Genomic DNA, 20,216 nt, shown 5'->3' with positions numbered 1-20,216 from the left:
GCATTGATTGGCGTTTCCATATAAGTTTTGCCCAGTTATTCACAGGATTTTCAATTTTGTTATTTCGTTTCGTATTCGCCTTAAAAAAAATCGAATTATTAACATAGGCTAGGCCGAATAGACATATTAACAACAATAATATTAAATAAAATTTATTTATATAACTTTGTTGTTTTTTCGATATCTTTTGAGTTTAATAGGAATAATGGAACAGTTTTTGTCATTGTTTGCAACCCATTTTTTGTAGAATAAATTATTCAAAGTTTCAGCAAGTTGCGTTTGGACGAGTGTGTTTATATCCACAGACTTTTACCTGAAAAACAATGTCTAAAGAAATAAGAATCGAAGTTTAGCACAACTCATCAGAACTAAGCAATGTTAGGGCAGGTTGAGCTCGACTTGTTCTTTCTGCAGCTTTCTCTTCTTTTCTCAACGGTACGGAATGGCGCCATTTCTTCAACCAAATAGCGAGTCATGAATAATGTCGTCTGGTGCTAGTGCCATCATCTATTGCCTAAACCGCATAAGAGAAGGATCGCCACTTGCAATTAAAATCTAACTCCAATTCTTTACGTTATGCTTTTGTCTTTTATGCCTGTGTTTGTATGTATTTAATTTAACATTATGTGTAAACATCACACGTAGCCTAGGGATGCTCATTCGGTTAATTTTCCCGACCGACAACCGCTGCTCATTATCCGATTATTAACCGTTGACTGATAAGAATTGGCATTAAATAAATATACAATTAATGAATGTCTGTGACCCGTTAAAAAGACGGGTGTATTTACTGTGCAAACAGCAGCATAGGCTACAGAACAGACTGAACAACAGAACCTGGATTCACATGTCCACGCACTTGCAGCGTTTCTGACAACAGAAATATTAATAAAAAGCATAAAATAAATAGGCATACACTAAATATTTTTTAGATATATTATCTAAATTTTGACAAAACGAAAATACACTGAATCCGTTTGAAGCTTTGAAGAACCGGAATTGTTTTTTTCCGTCAAATAAAAATAGCAGGCCTACCTCAATCCTCACCTTGTATGGTTTTTATTTTTTAAAAGTAACATGTCTAAGTGATGTGGGTTAGTCTGGAGCACAGCCTGTTGACAGTTAGACCCGCGGCAGAAAACAGCCTCTCAAGCCTTGCTTACTTTCGTCTGGCTCCGCAGCGCAGGCGCCTTCTCTGAGAAAAATCTTACTTTCGGTTAACGTTAAACTGTCAATATGAGCATCCCTAATCACAAATACTGAAACCTAGCAGTTAATTCATAATAGGCTAATCAGACACACACACACAATAAATCCCCAATGTGTTTAATGGACTGTCCCTCCCTTGCTCAGAAAGGTTTTGTTTTCTCCAGAAGCCCTTGAACATATAAAGAGCTCACGGAATACAGTAAATTATAAGCAAAGATTATTGTGTTTATAGTTCATATCAAACACTATATATGCACTCCTGTAACTTTCACCACAGCAAACCTCACACCGTGGTAGGCATCTCATTACCGCAATATTGTGGTGATGCGGTTATCATCACACCCCTAACCGACAGCCAATGAGAGAGCAAGATACAGGGCAGCTGGAGGTTCAGGGAGGAGTTATAGACCATAATATCAGTATTTAATAGATATATTTACAATTATATTAAACAGAAACAAAGCACAAACATTTGCTTTACCAGCCGCAACAGTAGCACATTGCAAAATGATTTATGTACCTCCAACTCAATCATTGCTCCCTGTGTCTACCCAACCATTTCCTCCTCCATAATCTTTTTTCTTTTTCTCCTTTTTGCTGCAAATCAGCGCACAGACAATTTGGATCGCAAGTTTCTGCACTGCAGTCTTTCTTTTTAATAACAATTACAGTCTCACGTGAGAACTCCAGTCTGACACTCGTGTGATCTTGCGCTGTTTCCTTCTCACTTCTTGTGTGTGTTTTGTTGTGAAACATAATCTGCGGACGGGACAGAGCTGTCGGCGATTCTTCCTCTTGTACAGTCATGCAGTGTGAAACTCCCTGTAGCCGATCCATCGGTCAGTGTGAACACAGCAGAGACTGAATGCTGGCCCAGATAGTCATACAGTGTGAAAAGAGCAGTGATCCAACGAGTTTGAAAATCGTGCAGCCTGAACTAGGCATAAGAGTACCAAAATCTCCACGGATGCGTCAAAGGATGGTCTCTAGGCGCAGTCTTACGAAAGCAGATGCTGACGGCTGGAAACCGATTGCCTATTCCTCTAGGATGATGACGCAATCTGAATGCAGATATGCTCAGATCGAAAAAGAATGCCTTGGGCTCATCTTCGGATTTGAGAAATTTCATGACTATGTCTATGGCTTACCATCGTTCACAGCAGAACAGGATCATAAGCCTTTAACTGCGATTATCAGAAAAAAATCTGAATTGTCCATTTTTTTGTCCAAAAGAGATGTCTCCAAGCATTCAGCGTCTAATGAGGAGACTGCAATGGTATGACTTTGAATTAGTCTATACTCCAGGAAAATACATAATGCATCTGCTAGGACTATCTCGAGCAACACTAACATGCAAATGTCACAGGTCGGGGCGGGCCAAGCCAGACTGCACCCACCCCTGAAAAACCCGGGAACCACCTCGAGGAACGTGTCAAGGACCAGACAGACAAGGGAATAAAATAATACAGTTTTTTTTATTATATTAAAAGATTGGTAAATTAGAGAAGTCCTAATTAAAATCTTCTTCTTGCCGCCAGGACAGTTCAGGAGTCCGTAGACCTCCTGGGACAGGAGGGGAGGAACGATCGTGACGGACCGGAGGCTCGAAGGGGAATCAGGGGGGAATCCCCGCGCCGTCCAGGTAGGTCACTGGGTAAGTACTCCTCTACGGGACTCAAGAGGGGAGGTCGTGGTCATACGAACCCCATTCAGACTGGAACCAGGTAAGTATGCAGATGCGGAGGCGAAGCGAGTCAATGGTGTTACTCCGGAGGGAGGTACTCAGATGTGGGGGCAAGCGAGCCACTGGAACAATACAGCAAGGTTTAACTGTCCAACAGTATATGGAACATTCAACCGAATTACCTCTCTCTTCTTCTGAACAGGGTAAAGGCTTCCAATAAGGGCGTGTGGGGACCACCAGGCGGGAAGGACACTTTGGGGCGAAACGCTCCACTTCAGCTGAGCTCTGGAACAGTACAACAAGGTCTCAACGGTTCAACAGTATGTGAAGCTTTCCAACTGATATACCTTCTCTTCTTCTGAACAGGGTAAAGGCTTCCAATAGGGGTGTGTGGAGACCACCAGGCGGGGAGGGCACTTTGAGCGGGACGCTCACTTCGGCTGAGCACTGGAACAGACACAGCACAGTTTCAACAGTACATGATATATGAAGCACTCAGCATTAACGGGGCCGGGTCTTCTCAAAGCAGGAAGTTGGGCGGTTGCTTTATCAAAACCCTTCGTTAGAGACAGCGGGTGGAAGACTGTAGGAGGAGAGTGCACGGCAGACTTCTATTACTTCTCCACACACCAATTTCACTTCACAGCACAAACCGTGTGAATCGTCACTTCAGGCACTGCAATTCCACTCGCACACCGTGCATTCGGGCCAGCACTCACCCACCGGTCTTTTCTCCCACCAGATCGGATCTCGTCCTAGATCAGGGCTTGACTTCGCTCAGGGAAAGCAGAAGAACGGTGCAGCGATCATCACATTCGGCAAGGAGTGGACAGAAGTTAGAGACAGATCATTAATTCACTCGGTGTAATAGTTCACTCGTGCCACACATTTTCCAAACTCTCCACACCACTTCAGTGTTAGTGCATATAAACAACGGATCAAATACTCATCACTTGCGTCTTTCTCACTACTGACGATATTCCTCAAGTCTTCGCTGACAAATCCTTCACTCCTTCCTTTCTCTTCCACAGCTTCAATCTTCCCCACTCCACAGCCCAGCCTCAATAAAAAGAACAACCCGCTGACAAACACAGCATCATACGGGAGGAGATCCACACCATAGTCTGTTTTCTCTCTGTTTTTAAAGCCCCATCTGAATAGGTGTCCCTCTCACAGCGTTCTCTGTAATTGCCCCACACCTGCTGTCACTCAGGCAATCAGCCCCGCTGCCATGGCAACAGATTCACAGTGCATAGAACGGATGTTCACTGGAAAATCCTGAATAACTGCATTCACCAGGATCTTAGTCCCGTTCAGTTTTTGTCACCCCGTGACACAAATCCACAGATGTGAGTTCCACGGAAGATGATGTGAAAGTGTTTAGTGCCCACATGGCTTTTCTAAGAGTGTCCGATTTAAGAACATCCACATCCAGAGCAGAATTAAAGAAACAAAATTCAGCCACAAATTCACTTTCATCCTGTGAGAACTTGAAAAGTGTCCATGATTTGAAGAGTGATCTGTAAAAGAGACTCAGTCCAGACAAATCCAGTTTGTTAAGATTCCTCAGGAACAGGTGACGGTCTAGTCCCATGTTTCCTACTCTTCTCAGGAGAGCACATGCAACTTCAGCCCAGCTCACTTCCACACCATAGAGTAGTCTCTGTGCTGTCTGGATCCTAAAAGCCTTTAGTCTCGATTTAATGTCAATCAGCCCCTGGCCTCCTTCTTGTCTCTGTAAGTATAGCACAGCAGCCTTCAGCCAATGCTGTCCCGACCAGAAGAAGTCTACTAGCCGCTGCTGTATTTCTCTCGCCAGCTTTTCAGGAGGTTCTAGTATTGTAATTTTGAGCCATAATGAAGAAGCAAACCAGATTGTTTCATACCAGAACCCTCCCCCTATAGGACAGCTGGGGTAGGAACCAGTTCCAGCGAGACAACCGAGCACACACTTTCTCCACAAGGCCCTCACAGTTTTTATCCCTATACTCGTCTGTCCCTATGAAAAACCCTAAATATTTAAAACCTGTTCTCCCCCACTGTAGCCCACCAGGAAGTATTGGCCCTTTAGAAACTCTTCCACACCATAAAGCATGACTTTTGCTCCAGTTGACTACAGCTGATGAGGCTTTACCATAACACCCTAAAGCCTCTTTGAGTACCTGAATATCACTTTGCTCTTTGATTATAATTGTGATATCATCAGCAAATGCAGATCATTTAATAAAGCAATTCATGGTATTAACCTGTAAACCCATTACTTCCCTTCTCAGTTTACATCGCAACGGTTCAATTATAATACTATATAATTGTCCTGAAATTGGGCAACCTTGTCTGATACCTCTTCTTATATTTATAGGGATGCTTATCCCACCACCCATTTTAATCATACGTACAAGTTGCTTTAGTATATAGTATATAAGTTTGATCATAGAGATAAATATTTTCCCAAAACCAAAAGCATTAAGGGTGTCAAACAGAAAAACATGATCAACCCTATTGAAAGCCTTTTCTTGACCTAAGGATAAAAGGCCCATATTAAAGGGTTAGTTCACCCAAAAATGAAAATTCTGTCATTAATTACTCACCCTCATGTCGTTGGACACCCGTAAGACCTCCGTTCATATTCGGAACACAAATGGAGATATTTTAGTTGAAAGCTGATGCTGAGAAAGGCTTCAATCAGGCCTCCATTGGCATTCAGTACATTGACACTTCCAAGATCCATGAAAGGCACTTAAAACGTCGTTACAAAGTCTATCTCACCACAGTGGCTCTACAATAATCTTACGATGCGACGACAATAGTTTTTGTGCGCAAAAAAAAATCAAAATAACACCTTTATCCAACTTGTTCTCGACTTCCGTGTATGCCTCCACGACGCATGCGCGAGAATATGACGCAGATCCGGCGTTCGGACATATGACCCAGAAGCGATTTGTTTACGAGCAGAGGAAGACGCGCGTGTCTAAGCTGTTGGATTCTACATTGATCGTGCTTTAGGTCTCGGCGTAGTGCTCAAAATGGAGCTTAAGTGTGTATTTCATGGATTCCCGAACACCGGCGCTACGTCATATTCTCACGCATGCGTCGTGGAGGCACACACGGAAGTCGAGAACAAGTTGGATAAAGGTGTTATTTTGATTTTTTTTTTGCGCACAAAAACTATTGTCGTCGCATTGTATGATTATTGTAGAGCCACTGTGGTGAGATATACTTTGTAACAACGTTTTAAGTGCCTTTCATGGATCTTGGAAGTGTCAATGTACTGAATGCCTGTGTGAAGCCTTTCTCAGCCATCAGCTTTCAACTAAAATATCTTCATTTGTGTTCCGAATATGAACGGAGGTCTGACGGGTGTCCAACGACATGAGGGTGAGTAATTAATGACAGAATTTTCATTTTTGGGTGAACTAACCCTTTAACATCAATTCAATGGGCAAAATCAAAAACATCCCTAATTAAATGAAGATGATCTGTAATTAACTGATTTTTAACACAATATGACTGATCTTTATGTACAATTTCATGCAGGACAATATTTCATCTATTTGCTAAAACCTTCTAAACATTTTTGTAATCTGTACACAAAATTGCAACAGTCCGTCATGAACTGAAAAACACAAAAAGTGCTTGAAATACTAAGTTTGAACATTACCCAGAGCAGCACAAGCTAGAATAGGGAGGAAATAGAGGAAAATAGCAATCTTGTCCATAAAATATGTTTAAAAAAAATCACCATTTTGACAGAAATATACTATCAGAGGCAGGAGGTTTAACAGCAGCGTTCAATGTACTAAACAAAACTCTAGTATTGCAATGGTTATTTTCAATAAGATCAGAACTATATTTGGCCCTCACAGGTTTGACCATTTTCTGATAATTTGACAACAGACCCTTAAAAATATTGTGAGAAATTTGAAGCTTATCCTTCCACCACTCACGCTCTGCACGTCTACACACCCGACGAAGGGCACGGTGGAGTCGTTTAACCATGGTCCTAATGTTGGTTTAACACATCTGGTCTTCAGAGGGGCAATAGAGTCTAAAATATTGGTGCACACAGAGGTAAAAGAAGAGAGCTCATCCACACACAAGTGTGAAGGTGAACTTTCATAATACAAGTTTGAAGAGGCGACCTCATTAAACACAATACAACAATCCTCAATAGTTTTAGAGTTCATAGCCCGACACCTGCGAGTGGACACACATGATTTCTCCACAGGGTATGAAAGAGACATTTTAAAAGCATAAGCAGAGTTAACAAGGTAAGGAGACAGCTGAATATAATCAAGCATAATGAGTCCAGGCAGTGGGTTATGGGTAATGTAGTCCATGATAAGATAGCACAAGAGTCGGGAGGAGAGCCCCCTAGTGGAGATCATGAGCACTCCAGCTGGAGGAGGAGACAGTCTTATAGTATGACACACTAGCAGTTCATCAAAGGACAATCAGTTTAGTTTTTTATATTAAATTATGCCAATGTACATGTTTATGTGACTTAAAGTTATGAACAGTCTTAAAGAAAAAAAAAAGACTAACTTATGACTAGTTTTAGTGGTTTATGTAACCGGCCTCAGAAGGTCCAAAAGTTCACCAGAAATACTGCCCTCTTATAAAACAATCAGGAAGTGACTAGTCTTTTATTTCTACCTTTCATTTGACTGAAAGCTAAAACGAGTCAGTTGTGAAGAACAGAGGAAGACGCTTTATATTAGGATTATTGTGTGTTTCTGAATTAGATTTTTTGTAATGGTTATTTACTTTTCAAAGCAAAGTTTAGAAAGTGAAAGCGAATTGTAGATTATTGGATCTTTTACAAGACAAGGAAATGGATTCAAAATCTGTTGAAGATCCTACTTGTCCTATTTGCTATGAAATCTTCAAGGTTCCTGTTTTTCTGTCCTGTAGTCACAGTATTTGTAAAGAGTGTCTACAACAGTTCTGGAAAACTAAGGAAACTCAGGAGTGTCCCGTCTGCAGGAGAAGATCCTCAAGAGGTCATCCTCCAGTTAATCTAGAGTTAAAAAACTTGTGTGATTCATTGATAAAGGAGAGAAATGAGAGGCGTTCATCAGAGTCTGAGGAGATCTGCAGTTTACACAGTGAGAAACTCAAACTCTTCTGTCTGGAGGACAAACAGCCTGTGTGTTTAGTGTGCAGAGACTCAGAGAAACACACCAAACACACATTCAGACCCTTCAGTGAAGTGGTTTCATCTCACAAGGTAAGACAAATGTCTCTCATTTCATGTGCTAAATACAGTGATAAACACACAGTACTATTTGTGTGTACAATAGACTAGTAGCCTATTTACTTTTGCTCAGACTAAATCTCCATGACTTACTACTGATATAAAACTCTCCACTAAGCTTCAACTGCTCTGATGTTCACATCCTGAATGTAACAGCATTGGCACAAAACATGTTGGGAAAAAATAGATGGGTTATTAATATTTTTTCAATAATAATATGTGATTCATTACAAGACACACCAAAGTGTTTGATACTAACATACACTATATTGCCAAAAGTATTGCGACGCTCCTCCAAATCATTGAGTTCAGGTGTTCAATCCCTTCATGGCCACAGGTGAATAACTCAAGCTCTAGGCCTGCAGACGCTTCTACACACATTAGTGAGAGAATGGGCCGCTCTCAGGAGTGTGTGTGTGTGTGTGTTCGCTTCTACACACATTAGTGAGAGAATGGGCCACTCTCAGGAGTGTGTGTGTGTGTGTGTTCGCTTCTACACACATTAGTGAGAGAATGGGCCGCTCTCAGGAGTGTGTGTGTGTGTGTGTTCGCTTCTACACACATTAGTGAGAGAATGGGCCACTCTCAGGAGTGTGTGTGTGTGTGTGTGTGTGTGTGTTCGCGTCTACACACATTAGTGAGAGAATGGGCCGCTCTCAGGAGCTCAGAGAACTCAAGCGTGGGGCCGTGATCGGTGGACACCTGTGCAATAAGTCCATTCAGGAAATTTCCTCACTGCTAAATATTCCACGCTCAACTGTTAGTGGGATTATAACAAAGTGGAAGCAATTCAGCCACGGAGTGATAGTAAAATCATAGAGCGGGGTCAGCACATGCTGAGGGTCACAGAAGTCACCAACTTTCTGCAGAGTCAAGAGCTCAAGACCTCCAAACTCCTGTGTGTCCTTCAGATGAGCTCAAGAACAGTGTGTAGAGCTTCATGGAATGGGTTTCCATGGCCGAGCAGCTCATCCAAGCCTTACATCACCAAGTGCAATGCAAATCGTGGGATGCAGTGGGGTAAAGTGAGCCGCCACTGGACTCTAGAGCAGTGGAGACGTGTTCTCTGAGTGACCAATCACGCTTCTCTGTCTGACAATCCCATGTACGAGTCTGGATTTGGTGGTTGCCAGGAGAAGGGGACTTGCCTGACTGCATTGTGCCAAAGTGTAAAGTTTGGTGGAGGGGGAATTATGGGGTAGGGTTGTTTTTCAGGAGTTTTGCTTCGCCCCTTTGTTCCAGTGAAAGGAACTCTTAATGCTTCAGCATACCAAGACATTTTGGACAATTTCATGCACCCAACTTTGTGGGAACAGTTTGGGGACGGCCCCTTCCTGTCCCAGCATGACTGACCAGTGCACAAAGCGTCTCCATAAAGACATGATGAGGAGTTTGGTGTGGAGGAACTGGACTGACCTGCACAGAGTCCTGTCCTCAACCCGATAGAACAGCTTTGGGATGAATTAGAGCGGAGACTGAGAGCCAGGCCTTCTCGTCCAACATCAGTGCCTGACCTCACAAATGCGCTTCTAGAAGAATCCCCATAAACACACTCCTAAACCTTGAGGAAAGCCAGAAGAGCTGAAGCTTTTAGAGAATGGTTATTAAGAATGGGATGTCATTAAAGTTCATGTGCATGTAAAGTCAGGCGTCCCAACACTTTTGGCAATATAGTGAACTTTCATTTGCATTTGATCAACCACAAATTTACAACTGCATGGATATAATAATTAAGAATTGGCCATTGCAAAAATCACATTTGTTTGGTAAAAACATGATTTCTTGATGTTCATCATATGTTCAATATATGTCCTGCCATTTTCAGGCACAAATGCTTCTGAGATTAACACATTCAGCATAAAAATATTAATATAACAATAAACACATCCAGACACACAATGTTTAAACCTCTTATAGCTTCATAAGTTTCACAGATTTTCATCTTAACCTGTAGGAGGAATTTAATACAGCGCTGACGTCCTTACAAAACAAGCTCAAACATGGAGAAGAAATGAAAGGAGAGTGTGATAAAACAATCCAACACATCGAGGTGAGGATGTGTAAAGAGTTAAACACTCAACATTCACACACACAGTTTATCATTGACATTAGTGGAGTGTGTGTTCACACAGAGCTGACTGAAGTGAATGTGATGTGATTTCAGTCTCAAGCTGAGCACACAGAGCGTCAGATTAAAGAAGAGTTTGAGAAGCTTCATCAGTTTCTCAGAGACGAAGAAGAAGCTACAATCACTGCACTGAGGGAGGAAGAGGAGCAGAAGAAGCAGATGATGAAGGAGAAGCTGGAGGAGATGAACACACACATCTCAGCTCTTTCACACACAATCAGAGACATGGAGGAGATGATGAAAGCCAATGACGTCTCGTTTCTAAAGGTGAACAATCAATCTGGCTTCATTCTTTGAGCAGAAAACAACTTGAGACTCACTGACAATGAGAGTGTTTGATAAGATATTAACATGTTTTCAAACTCTATATTTTCCAGAACTTTAGCGTCTCAATGGAAAGGTGAGTGAGCTGCTCGTATCTCTTCTCTCAGTGGATCTGAACTCAAATTCACTGCAGTTCTGACTCCTGAATGTTCCTCCAGAGTCCAGATCTCACAGCCGGATCCACGGATGAGTTCTGGAGCTTTGATTGATGTGTCCCGTTACCTGGGTAACCTGCCGTTCAGAGTCTGGAAGAAGATGCTGGAAACTGTCCAACACAGTGAGTCTCAGCAGATCTGACACCAGCGCAAAACATCCTTCAGATACAAACACACACAACATTAACATCTGAGAGAAATATATTTAATAATCTCTTGAATATCTGAGTGAATCTGAACTGTATTTCAGAAGATCATCAGATCATACAGTGAACTCATAATGACTACAGAAGTCTGTTCCTCATGGTCTCTGCTTATGTATTAGGATACAATAGTGTTTATTAAGTTGGCCTGGAAGAGCCATTTAATTAAATTTAATCGGCCAATCCGATTAAACGTAATATTATTATTATTATTTTTCTTACTCTAAATTTCTGACTCTAATGGTGCGTTCACAGCGGACGCGAATGACGCGATTCGCTCGAGTGATTTACATGTTAAGTCAATGCAAAGACGCAAATAGACATTCTGCGGTGCGATTCGCGCGAATGAGGCGGCGAGAATTGAGCGTTTGACGCGTGAATGGCGCGAATCGCCCAAGTTGAAAAATCTGAACTTTGGCGGATATTCGCTCCGCGTTAGCCAATCAGGAGCTAGCTCTAGTGACAACAATGAGGAGAAAATCTGTATATTAAAAGATTAGTTCACTTTTAAATAAACTTTTGCTGATAATTTACTCACCCCCATGTCATCCAAGATGTCCATGTGTTTCTTTCTGCAGTCGAAAAGAAATTAAGGTTTTGGATGAAAACAGTCCAGGGGTTTCCTCCATATAATGCACTTCAATGGGCCCCAAACGGTTCAAGGTCCAAATGACAGTTTCAGTGCAGCTTTAAACGACACCAGACGATGAATAAGGGTCTTATCTAGCCAAACCATCAGTTTCTGCGAGAAACCCAGCAGTATTTATGCTATTATTTTACCTCTTATCAGACGAACGTGATCATCTCTGAGCTCCGCCATAACTTCCGCCAAGTGAGGTCAAATACGATCGTGGTCATAGATATATCGATAGTAGATGCCTCATTGTACTGGACCGTGCAGGCGCTAATGAGGCATCTACGTATACTTCTATGACCACGCTCGTATTTGGACCGTTTGGAGCCCATTGAAGTCCATTATATGGAGAAAACCCCTGGAATGTTTTCATCCAAAACCTTAATTTCTTTTCGACTGCAGAAAGAAAGACATGGACATCTTGGATGACATGGGGGTGAGTAAATTATCAGCAAAAGTTTATTTAAAAGTGAACTAATCCTTTAATATCTGGTTCAGACAATATAATTATCACTGTGATAACATGAAATGACATGAAACACAACCCAGTCTCTTTTTGTTAAATGCAATGTATGATCAATAATACAAAAGTAGAAGTAAAAGGTATAATAAGCAGTGTTGGGGAAGCTACTCTGAAACAGTAGTTTGACAAGCTACAAGCTACTTAAACATGAAAGTAGTTCAACTACAGCCAAGCTACCCTTCTGAAAAAGTAGTTAGATACACTACAAGTTACTACCAAAATGTAACTAGCTACATCGAAACTACTTTTATTTATTTTTTTACAATTAAATGCATATTTGCAAATAACTGAATAATCATTAATGAAGAATGTTTTAAGTTTAATGTTTGGGGTTTAAAACAACACAATGCAATACAATTATGATAAGAGTAAAGTTTTATTTTGTAAACTATCCAAATATACAAAACTCAAATGTAGTCTATATCTCAAACTGACTGTCAAGTGCAAAATCGCTACAAATGTCATGTCCCATCAATGCAGGAACAAAATATAAGCAACTTTAATACACAGGAGTAGACAAAATTGCATATATATATATATAGCAGGATAATCAATTTAAAAAGGCTATTATTCACCTGTATGTGCTCTAAGTCTTCGACGCAGACAGCGTTTTAATCTTTTGTTTGTATAAATCAAGTGTGACCTTTACTAGTCGATTTGTGTGAAGTTATCAACCCACTCCTGTACGTCCTTTACATAATCATCAGACGATCTCTTCTCTGTGAACCGTAAAGCCGCAAGATGTGCAATGAAATAAAGATGGTAGTAACGCGCGATTTTAGTATGTGATCAAATAAGTAGAAAAATGTAGTTAAGTTAGTAGCTTAGCTACTTGTAGTTAACTACTCCCCAACACTGATAATAAACTATACATGAAATAAAGCAAACAATTCAGTCAAACATTCAAAGTCAGCGCTAGTCGGCTACAACGGTAACGTAAAGTTAAATAGCCTAAAAATAAAAAAGTAATGAAACTTCACTTTGCCCTCAGCCTAATCGATTCGCCAGGGAACAAATTATAGATCCATGAGACCAAAGATCGGCCGTTACATCATCACAAGACGAATTATATCTGGAGCCGCCACAGAGTCATCAGAGCAGCGGCAGAAGAACTGGATGAGGAAAAGCTGCTCTGTTGTGAAGTGAATGTCACGCGAATGAAGCGAGTAAACTCAAAATGTTCAAGCGTCCAACTTCGCGCGAATTATTCGCGTCATTCGCGTCCAGTATCAGACCTTCAGACGGTTCTGGCTTGAGTTGCTATATCTTTTCTAACTGATCGGACTTACGCTTTTCCTAAAAATGCTGATTAAAACTCGGAAAAACTCCCATAGACTTTCATTGACGGAATGTTCAGATTTTCAAACTGTCCAACTGTCAAAAATTCTAAACTAAACACTGAAGCCCAGACTCACTCCAACTGACATTCAATGAACTAAACCATAGAGACTCATTAATCTATCTATCTATCTATCTATCTATCTATCTATCTATCTATCTATCTATCTATCTATCTATCTATCTATCTATCTATCTATCTATCTATCTATCTATCTATCATCTATCTATCTATCTATATATCTATCTATCTATCTATCTATCTATCTATCTATCTATCTATCTATCTATCTATCTATCTATCTATCCATCTATCTATCTATCTATATATCTATCATCTATCTATCTATCTATCTATCTATCTATCTATCTATCTATCTATCTATCTATCTATCTATCTATCTATCTATCATCTATCTATCTATCTATCTATCTATCTATCTATCTATCTATCTATCTATCCATCTATCTATATATCTATCATCTATCTATCTATCTATCTATCTATCTATCTATCTATCTATCTATCTATATCTATCTATCTATCTATCTATCTATCTATCTATCTATCTATCTATCTATCTATCTATCTATCTATCATCTATCTATCTATCTATCTATCTATCAATCTATCTATCTATCTATCTATCTATCTATCTATCTATCTATCTATCTATCTATCTATCATCTATCTATCTATCTATATATCTATCATCTATCTATCTATCTATCTTTCTATCTATCTATCTATCTATCTATCTATCTATCTATCTATCTATCTATCTATCTATCTATCTATCTATCTATCCATCTATCTATCTATCTATATATCTATCATCTATCTATCTATCTATCTATCTATCTATCTATCTATCTATCTATCTATCTATCTATCTATCTATCTATCTATCATCTATCTATCTATCTATCTATCTATCTATCATAGCAACCACCCAGAATACCCTAGCAACCACAGAACATCCTAGCAACTGCGTAGCAACCACCCAGAACACCATAGAGGTACCACACCAAGTGTACCCTAGCAACCACATAGCAAGACCGTAGCAACCACTCAGAATACCCTAGCAACCGCATAGCAACACCCTAGCAACCACAGAACATCCTAGCAACTGCATAGCAACCACCCAGAACACCATAGCTACCACACCAAGTGTACCCTAGCAACCACATAGCAAGACCGTAGCAACCACTCAGAATACCCTAGCAACCGCATAGCAACACCCTAGCAACCACCCTGAGTACCCTAGCAACCACATAGCAAGACCTTAGCAACCACCCAAGTACCCTAGCAACCACATAGCAAGACCCTAGCAACCACACAGAGTACCCTAGAAACCACATAGCAACCACCCCAAATACCATAGCAACCGCATAGCAACCACCCTAGCAACCACATACACCCCAAGTACCTTAGCAACCGCATAGCAACCACCCTAGCAACCACCTGAGTACCCTAGCAACCACATAGCAAGACCTTACCAACCACCCCGAGTACCCTAGCAACCGCACAGCAACCACCTGAGTACCCTAGCAACTGCATAGCAGGTCTAAACTACTAACTAAAACTCAAACTATTTCAAACTTTAAACTTTTCTAACTTTTTCAAACTTTCTGGTCCAGCTTTTTCAAGCCAATTAAAGTTTGTCTCGATTAACTTTTTAATCTAGTTGAATACTGATATTAAACCTGAAGCCTCAATCCATTCTGACAGAAACTGAGAGACCATTGTTATGATAGCAGGATTTATGTTTTATATTTACATTTCTGATCATATTTCCTCCTGTAATCTGATGTTCTTCTCTTTGCAGCTCCGTTGACTCTAGATCCAAACACAGCAGCTCCTCGGCTCACACTCTCGTCTGATCTGACCAGTGTGTCGCTCAGTGATGAAGATAAAACACTTCCTGATAATCCAGAGAGGATTGACGGGTTTCCATGTGTCCTGGGATCTGAGGGCTTTAACTCAGGAACACACTGCTGGGATGTGGAGGTTGGTGACAATACACACTGGATTCTTGGAATAACCACAGCATCAAACCAAAGGAAGGGACGGGTTTTCTTTGAGTCTAATGTCTGGTTTGTGCTTTACGGGAACAGCGAATACTTCTCTCAATCCCCAGATCAACCCTTCACTGTCTTTCCTGTTAAAGTGAAGCTTCAGCGTGTGAGAGTTCAGCTGGACTATGACAGAGGAACAGTGTCATTCTCTGATCCTGTCACTAACACACATTTACGCACATTCAGGACGTCCTTCACAGAGACTGTGTTTCCATTCTTATATAATCGCTGCACAACTTCTCCTCTGAGGATCTTACCAGTTAAACTGATCATTACAGCAGAAAATCACAGTTAAATCTGATTCTGCTTCCAGATTAATTCAGTTTTACAAGTTAGAGCAGGGGTGTCCAAACTTTTTTTAAAGGGGGCCGGATTCGATGTTGTGGACATACCCGGGGGCCGGTCCCTTTTCTATTATATATATATATATATATATATATATATATATATATAGATAGATAGATAGATAGATAGATAGATAGATAGATAGATAGATAGATAGATAGATAGATAGATAGATAGATAGATAGATAGATAGATAGATAACAATATCTGTAAAACTTTCATCAACCAAAAAGTTTTAATGGGTAAAATTTTTATATTATTATGGAGTTAGAGCAATTATTAAATTTAAATAAGAATAGAGTTCTATTTAGATCACCACAGGTAAAACCACACTACAAAACATGCTTTTCTGACTTGGTATTTCTGTCTTTTTTCAGTCCAAATATCAAAAAGTTATTAAACCAAGATGCTTTTACTAAGGAAAATTACATATTTTTTCTTGTTTCCTGGGGGGAAAAATAAAAATGAATTGAGTTTTTGCTTGAAACAAACTAAATTATCTGCCAATGGATTAGAAAAATAATCTTCCAAAATCTTCCTTAAAGATTCCAAACAGAAACATTATTTTTCTTACCCCATTGGCAGATATATTTGCTTGTTTTAAACAAAAACTCACTTCAATTAAATTTTATTTTCCAGAAAACAAGAAAAAATATCTAATGTCATTTAACTTATCTCGTAACATCTTGATTTAATAATTTTTAGATATATTTAAACTAGAAACAGGACAAAAATACTAAATGAAAAAATATAAATATAAAATATAATATAAATATATATATATAATGGTATTTAGTCTGTAGACATAATTACAAATGCACAAAACTGCAAGTTTATGATAAAAAAATTGTCTGCAATTTGGCCTTTATTACTCATTTAATACATGTCTACATTACAAATGAAATAAAATTAGATATTAACCTACATTTCTGACAAATTACCACGGTTACAGGTGTTACCACAGTAAATCCATGATAAATTCGAAATGCGAATTGTTGTTTGAAAAGTATTTTGAATCGGCTCAGCTGATTTGCACGTTAGTGTTGTTTATTAACTGGATTTAAATTAAATCAAATCACAGAGAGATTCAGTACCGGAGACCTCAGTGCTGAACTCGAACACTTCTCACGGGCTTCGGAAGGCTGTTTAGTGGGCGCGTGATCGAGACAGTCAGCAGGTAAACACATTTGTTCAGAGTCAGAGCTCGCGAGTTGCGCAGAGCACAAGCAGCGCTGTTCCGCTTTGGGCGCTGTTTCCCTGGCCTAAAGTCTAGTACTGCCACCTTGCGGCGACATCGCGAAACTGCATGATTTGTAAATGATCCGTGGCGGGCCCCATAATACATTTTAATAGACGCGCTGCGGGCCGTTTGAAAATCATCCCCGGGCCGCATTTGGCCCGCGGGCCGGACTCTGGACACCCCTGAGTTAGAGCAAGTTTCTCTAGTTTTGCAAATGATGCTTCAATAATAACACTGTAATCAAAGCGTCTCATTCGTCAATCACACTTACATTTAAAATGTATCCAATAAATCAAGCTCTGGAAACATACAGTATGAATAGCAGCTGTTTATATATTCTTACATAATGTTTGACAGAATAACAAGACAAACTAAATAATTGCAAACCACTATTTAGATCATTTTTTAAATGTTTGAAAATTAACATATGTTTCTCTTTTTTATGGTTTAATTTGGTTAAAGGTTTGTTACAGTGACAGATTTTCATGGATGCACAAAACTGCCTTATGTAACAGAAGCTGAAAAAATATACACTATAAATAATAACAGAAATCACCACACCAGATGAACAATGAAGCACTTCAGTGTATTTTAAGTACAACTGCAGAGATGAATATAAGTCATGATACCATGTGCAAGACAGAATGGCCATTGATGATGTAACAGGACCGTTCTCAGCACCAGAGACTGCAGTGCATGCTGGGATTTGGTGACAGCAACAACATCAACACTGAGACTGAACTGAATAACAAAATGATCTCCTGCAGAGCTGCTTATAGATGAACTGAACTCATTTAATAGTTGATGATCTTCACAGTTATTGAACTGAACTGAATCAACACTGAACTGACTTCAGCTGAACAATGACACTGTTGTCTCTTTACAGCAGAATTGATTTCTGTTTGCATCATTGATCATTATTTTCCTGTTTATCACTGTAAAGCTGCTCAGAAACAATCTGTATATTATAAAGCGCTGTATAAATAAAGGTGACTTGACTTAAAGTCTCAGTGAAAAGGAAATCGTGACAGATCTTTTCTTATGTGTTGTGTTCAAGTGTAACAGATTATCAGAAAAGAAAAATTGTAGGGCAAAAAATGAATGTGTACATGATGAATCGTTCACAATAAGATCTAAGCTTTTACAAGACCGTGAATTTAATTTCAATCCAACTGCTTGGAAATTTCACTTATTTTATTATTATATGTATTGGTCACAATAATCTTGTGTTTAATTTGACAGAAATAAAAGTAGAATTTCAGTAGCTAATTAACTTGTGAGAAAATATATCAACACCAGAAGAGAAACTGTGCTCATTAAACCATTTGATATCACCATCAGTATTTGTGAAATAGTTTTGAGAAATCCCAGCAGTCACAGCACTGGACTCTGAACACAGCAAATAAAGAGCCAATGGGAGCGTCCCACACTTGGTTAGTCAGTTATTAAACTAGTTATGACTTGTGCAGTTGCTCCTGGTTATGATGATACGCTTCTCATATCAAGAGTCAACTGTAGGATTTTCTCCACAAAATGTGTGTGTGTGTGTGTGTGTGTGTGTGTGTGTGTGTGTGTGTGTGTGTGTGTGTGTGTGTGTGTGTGTGTGTGTGTGTGTGTGTGTGTGTGTGTGTGTGTGTCTCCCTCTGCTGGACAGGCCCATGTACTGCAGGAGATGATGCTGTAACTCAGTATTTTCCAAACCTGTTCCTGGAGACACACCAACATTTGTGAACTCTTCCTAATCAAACTCACTGAGGCAACTCATCAGCTCTTTAGTAAACGCTTCAAAGCTGTGTTCAAAATCATGAACTTTTAAAGATGGGTTAGGGTTAGGATTGTTTTTACTGCTAAGACAAAAGCTGAGATCCAACCCCCTGCAATAGCACAATAAAACTCACTAATCTGGAGGGAAGATCTCACAGAAAGACTGTGGGACATCATCAGCCTGCCCAAACCTTCTCCCCTCTCCCTCGCCCGACTCCCTGCCCCCTGATTCAAGACACGGAAGCTGTAAAACCACAGATGATGTATCTTGTGAATCTATTGTTTTTTCCCTTTTATGTTTGGTATCTTTTTAAAGGTCTCAGTGCGATTGGCAAAATGATCTTAACTTCACTGCAGTCACTGGTAGGATGAGGAAGATTGAAACTTATGTTAAAACTAAATGTTAATGTTAACTCAAATGTTAATCTTGATTTATCTTGTATTATTCTGAAATCATTATTCTAGTATAGATTGATGTGGAGTCCTTTATTTCTGCAAATCTCTGTCAGGATAGATCATACCGAGGACCCAATGGATGGAGCATGGGGCACACCATTAGGGCCGATCCGATTTCTGACTATCACTGTAATAGTTGCAGCTTTCGTGTATATTCCTAAAAATGACATGTGCCATGTACAAGCATGGGCAGGGCCGTCGCTAGTTGGGTGAAAGGTGTGACAATTATAGGGGCCCCCACTGCCCAGGGGCCCTACTAAATTCAGTAGTTATGCTATATATTCCTCTACTCTTATGAATCATTATAATATATACATTTGTATGCCTGATTGTTCAATGAAAACCCCAAAACATGCAATTTAGTTAAACAAGTTTTCCGAAACTCCTCTCACCCCCCCTCCCTAAGAATGGTTTAGTCTGATGGTTATTAATTATTTCAGCTTAATCAGCGGAAAACAGCAGAGAGACCCAATAAAACCACAAGTCCCACCCCAGCTAGTAAACAGAAAAAACAATCACAGTTGAGGCTGCTCCGAGAACAGTTGAAGTTAGAAGCAAACTTACAGTGGAAGTGAAACTGACTGAAAATGTAAAGAAAAAAATCTGTGTATCAGTAACGTCATGAAAAGGAAAGGGAGGCCAGGAAAATTGGAAAAGTCTATCAAAACGTTCTTTAACAAGACAAGTCGGTGTGATGGGATGCCGTGCACCGATATTTTCTCTGCCAGATTTACTCTGCGGGAATCGGTGCGCACCGCTCGAATGATTACACGCTCAAAGTCCTCGTCTTTTTTGCGCTATTATGTAGTTTTGTTGGTTTGTATAACATGCAGAAATATTTGCATGTCACAAGCATTACAGACCTGCCGGCTGCTGATGT

General features: G+C 39.8%; 1 protein-coding gene across 1 annotated transcript; it reads left to right on the top strand.

Annotated features, from left to right (window-relative positions):
• Positions 1-7,724: 7,724 nt before the first annotated feature.
• Positions 7,725-15,826, top strand: LOC307139518 (zinc-binding protein A33-like; the record flags this gene model as incomplete). The annotated part of the gene is made up of 6 exons (XM_079838513.1): positions 7,725-8,120; positions 10,102-10,197; positions 10,321-10,443; positions 10,653-10,675; positions 10,758-10,876; positions 15,282-15,826. The coding sequence occupies 6 exons, from the start codon at positions 7,725-7,727 to the stop codon at positions 15,824-15,826; spliced, it is 1,302 nt and encodes a 433-aa protein (XP_079694639.1).
• Positions 15,827-20,216: the final 4,390 nt, after the last annotated feature.

Source organism: Gobio gobio (assembly GCF_949357685.1).
Source record: "Gobio gobio genome assembly, chromosome: 16".
Classification (NCBI taxonomy): Eukaryota; Metazoa; Chordata; class Actinopteri; order Cypriniformes; family Gobionidae; genus Gobio; species Gobio gobio.
This window is presented reverse-complemented; position numbering and strand designations above follow the sequence as displayed.